General features: G+C 39.3%; 2 protein-coding genes across 2 annotated transcripts in view; both read right to left on the reverse strand.

Annotated features, from left to right (window-relative positions):
- Positions 1-1460: 1460 nt before the first annotated feature.
- gpx2 (glutathione peroxidase 2) lies at positions 1461-3356 on the reverse strand. Its single transcript, XM_008399377.2, has 2 exons — positions 2367-3356; positions 1461-2183 (listed from the first exon to the last, which is right to left on the reverse strand). The coding sequence occupies exons 1-2, from the start codon at positions 2586-2588 to the stop codon at positions 1830-1832; spliced, it is 576 nt and encodes a 191-aa protein (XP_008397599.2). The 5' UTR covers positions 2589-3356; the 3' UTR covers positions 1461-1829.
- Positions 3357-3408: 52 nt separating this feature from the next.
- Positions 3409-4759, reverse strand: part of LOC103458514 (ras-related protein Rab-15-like) — a 6280-nt gene continuing 4929 nt past the window's right edge. The window contains exon 7 of the mRNA XM_008399378.2: positions 3409-4230. Within this exon, the coding sequence (XP_008397600.1) occupies positions 4078-4230 (153 nt within the window). The 3' untranslated portion in view covers positions 3409-4077. The remainder of the gene's footprint in view (positions 4231-4759) is intronic.

Consider the following 4759-nt stretch of genomic DNA (forward strand, 5'->3'; position numbering starts at 1 on the left):
TTCAATTCACTAAATGTTTAAAAAAAAAAAAAAAAAAAAAGAAACGTGAAAGTAAGAAGAAAGAGTTCTCACTCTGTCTTGAAAAACACAGTGATTGGAAAACACACGACACTCCTCTGGAATATATTCAGTCCTTAATTAAGAAATTTTCTCACGTTTATATTTAATAAGATTTAATTAATTGCAGGTAAACAACAAAAATAAATTTGTTTTAACCATTAAACAAAAGATAAAAACAAAAATGCACCAAGGGGTTCCTGACATGTGATTAGCATGATTTTTAGCATGGTTTTTAGCATTTTTCTTTTCCTTCAGGTAGTCCCATATTTTCCTCAAAACAGCCTCTAACACACAGTTGTTGGTGGATTCTATGATGGTGAGATGGTCCAGTCCTGCTGAGGAATAGTTTTCCCTAACCATGATACATGTTTGTTTGTTTGTTTGTTTGTTTGTTTGTTTAGGCCAGACATGCCCTCTGCTCTGGTGTCTAAATAATTACATTTTTGGTTCATCTGTCCAAAGGACAGTCATATCATATCAGAAGTCCTGGTATTATTGCGAGTGCTAATTTGACAGGAAAGCCCTTATTTTGCCAATATCTTAAAGAGAATGGCGAACTGTTTTAAAATAGACTTTATATGGGAGCTAACAATCTGAATCCCCTACAACAACTAGGTTTATTGAAGAATCTTCTCTTTAGCCTCATGAAGTCTGAATGTCCTGCTGATTATCTTACATTTTTGAGACCAAAAATAACAACTTTTGTCTTTTCTGCCTTAACATGGAGGAAATTCTAACTGTTCTGCCCATTAAAATTACTACAACAATGAATTGGTGTTTGAATGTGACTATAGTCGAGTGGTCACACAGAAATGTAAAGTTGGAGCCAAGACAAGCAGGAATAAAAGCTGTGAAGCCTTACGAGCTTCAGTGTTTGACACCAGTGCATCCAATGCAAAACCCATCAGGACGCTGCTTGGCCTGTGCTGAGGGTAGCTCTGACATCATGAACTGATGTGAATGTGAGCGGATGTCCAGAAAATCCGGCGTTAATCTGCGGACCCTCCAAACAAAGCCCTCCGTACGTGGAAAACCAAAGCTGGATGAGAGCTTATCACACCAGAGCAATGCCGACGCTTAAATGACTGATTCAGGGCTCTTCTTCAGGAAGCAATGTGGCAGTAATGCATTCCTGCAGCTGCGTGGTTTACTTGTATCAGCAAATTTTACTTGGAAATGTAGCTTAAGTAATTGGCTGCCCACAGGCCACCGAGTAATGCTGATGCATATCCTGTCGGTTATTTTAAAAGGTGCTGAAGACAATTCCAGATTCCTTCTGCCACATTTCAAGATTCATTATTTTTGGGATTTTCAACCACTTTACAGTGAGCTTTGCTTGACAAGCAGATGTTATTTGGAATTTGTATTAAACATGAATGAAATAATAAAACACACAAATGTGAGTTTCAAGATTTTATTTCTGTGCATTCTCGATTGTGCTTGGAATGCCAATTCATAAAAGCATGACTGGAGTTTCTATTTGCATGATTAGTTGGGTAGCACCATCTGCTGGTAGCACTTATGTAAGACAAGAAACAAAACTTACAGAATAAGTTTTCATATTCTATAAAACACTATTATTTGAAATGAATAAATCACTGAAAAATGAAAATAACATCCACTAATTTTAAGCACTTATTTGACTTCAGGTGATATTCTGCCAACGTTTTAGAATATCACCCTCATTTATTAAGGCTTAAAAGTGTGAAGGTCATCTTGTCAGCTTTGACAGTAATGAATGAAATGCCATTAGGAAGTGGATGCTATTCTTAGGTCTTTGTTAATCTTAGCAGCCTTTGGATGTCAGGCTCTACGTCAATAGTTGGAAAATTCCTGCTGTATCTCTTAAAGGGCTCTCCCTCTGGCCCGATGAGGAATTTCTCAAAGTTCCAGGAGACATCCGCCCTGCTGACTGGACTCCAAACAAGAAATCTGGGATCCTGCACGAGGGAACTTGGGTCGTCTTCGGGATAAGGGAGCTTGCATTTGAGATAGGCAAAGACTGGATGTGTGTTTGCTCCGTTGACATCGCACTTCTCGAACAAGGTGAAGTTGGGCTTGAAGCCACCGCCTGGTCGCACGTGCTGCAGTGAATGCAGAATCTCACCATTGGTACAGTTTTCCTGCAGAGAACAGGCAATATCGATATTTAGAAATTTCATAAATTAAAAGGAAATAAAAAAGGTACAAAACATCACATGTAAAATCATGCGATGTTTGGGCATTTTTTTCCTACTAGCTGTAGGAAGATGTCTAAATTCTCCTTCCAGGAAATGAGTAAAAAGGTTCTCCTCTGAATTACTTACCTGGTATCCAAACTGGTTACAAGGGAAGCCCAGGACCACCAGCCGATGGGGGTACTTGCTCTGCAGCTGATTCAGCTCGCTGAAGTCCCGGGTGGTGGTGCCTCAGAGGGAGGCCACATTCTCTATCAGGATCACTCGTCCCCTGAAGACATTGAAGTCCACAGAGTCCCCTTCTAGCGAGGTGGCCCTCAGGTCATAGAAGGTCTTAGCAATGAAGGTCATCTTGGCTTCTTTGATGTATCACTGGAGGGAGACTGGGTCTCGGCATCCGACTGTATCCAAACCCCTGACCACCTGACTCACTCAGAGAAGCAAGTCGCCTTTCACAAGTGTCGGGTAGCCCTGCAGGAAACTGATCTCCTGATGAGATACATAGAGGAAGGAAACTGACTGTAAAAGCTAACAGCACATAAAATGCCTTTCCAACCACAAGTTCAATGTATTCTATTGGGATTTAATTCAGTTGATAAAAGACAAGTAGTGCATATTTGAGAAGTGGAAATAAAAGAACACAATGTATTCAAAGAATTGTACAATTAAAAATACCTGAAAAGGTTGATGTGCATTTGGATTCAGCCAGTGTGAATCAACACTATGCAGAACCGATTTACTTGCAGCGAAGGCTGAAGTCATTTGGGTTATCTCTCTATCAGCTTTGTGTATTTACCAACTTTTTTTCTTGTAGTTCATAATTTATCACTATTTTCTAAAATCCTACTAGAATACACAGAGGTTTCACGTTATGCAACACAGCAGCAGTAGGTACTGATCTTAATTAGGATGAGTTCTGGGAGGCCAGTATTGACCAGTGTTGTGTGGCTTTCAGGCATGTCTTTGTGCATGTATCAGCTTTCTTAGTCATCAAAAATTAAACATTCACCTGTCTGTCGGCATCTGATGAAATATACATGAAGCTACTGCCTGAACTCGATGCACACCTAACATTTAGTTCTAATAGAAAAAAAAAATTCTGCAAAGTTCAGACTGCACTTTATTTTATTTAAACATGAACATTGCCATGCATATTTATTTTAACTTAACATTTACAGATAACATATATTATTTAAAGTTTTGCCACAAACATTTTTTGTCCTTAAAATCACACATCCGAGTCTCCTTTAGAGACATTAAACACCTTGTGTTTAGCAGCACCTCAATATAGTTTCGCTCTTCTAAAAGTATTCAGAATAAGTACTTATAGTAACATTTTTTATAAATATCTGTCTGCATGGCACAGTAGTGGTTCCTTTAAGAAGAATGTCCATAGAGTAAATGAAACAGCTCCACTTGGTTTTAGTTTCTAGATCTTAATAATTCATATTGCTGACCTCTGTGGATGTCACAACAGTGCAAAAATATGGATGTAAACTTTGCTCTGAGTTTTCCTCAACTAATAAAAAAAAGGACAAATAAGCCCAAAGGCCACTCAATTCAGTAAACTAATGATGCAGAGATCAGCATTTGAAGAGAGAAAATATAATGAGTGGGTCAATTTAAACTGGCAGCAAGATTCCCTGATCATTCTGCCAAACCTGCCCTCTGTTGGCAGCTGCTGTTTACTGCACCTGTGGACATTTAATTTGAAAAAGTGAAAGCAATCCAACACTTTCCTGTGTAACAAGTCTGTGTGTTTTTAAAGAGTCAGGAAACGGTTAAATAAAATCTAATATGCTAGAGCTGCAAGCTGAGGTTTAGTGACAGGCTTCATTTTTTAACAGGCACAAGTCCTCTGAGCATCATTATCCTGGCTGCCCTTCTCTTCCTGCAGAGCGGCCCGATCCAAATAGTTGTCCAGAGACCCCAACAGGTCGTCCACGTCCCTCATTTGAGCTTGAAGCACCAGTTCTGTCATACGGATGAATGACTGCAAGAAGAAAAGGTGAAAAAGTATAAAATTCATTGCAAAAGTATTCTTCCATATTGAACTTTTTTCACATTTTGTCACATTAAAACTAAATAATTTTAATGTGTTGAGTGGGAGTTTAGGGTTTAGACGAACAAAAAGTATTGCATAAATGTAGAGGAAGATTTAGAGCAACTGTGGTTTGATTCACACTTTATGAACAAAAACTGAAAAAAAAAAAATTAATTTGTGTTAAATTTGCTTTATACTCCTTTACTCTGGTACCCCTAAATATAGTTTAGTGGAACACACTGTGGTGTTTGGTGGCCTTGGGATCACATCTCTGCTTTTTGCAGATGATGTGGTCCTGTTGGCTTCATCAGATTGTGATCTGCAGCTTTCGCTGGAGCGGTTCGCGGCAGGGATGAGGCTCAGTGCCTCCAAATCTGAGGCCATGGTCTTGAGCCGGAAAAGGGTAGAGTACCTTCTCCGGGTCAGGGGGGTCGTCCTGCCTCAAGTGGAGGAGTTTAAGTATCTGGGGATCTTGTTC

Source organism: Poecilia reticulata, linkage group LG22 (genome assembly GCF_000633615.1).
Source record: "Poecilia reticulata strain Guanapo linkage group LG22, Guppy_female_1.0+MT, whole genome shotgun sequence".
NCBI lineage: Eukaryota > Metazoa > Chordata > Actinopteri > Cyprinodontiformes > Poeciliidae > Poecilia > Poecilia reticulata.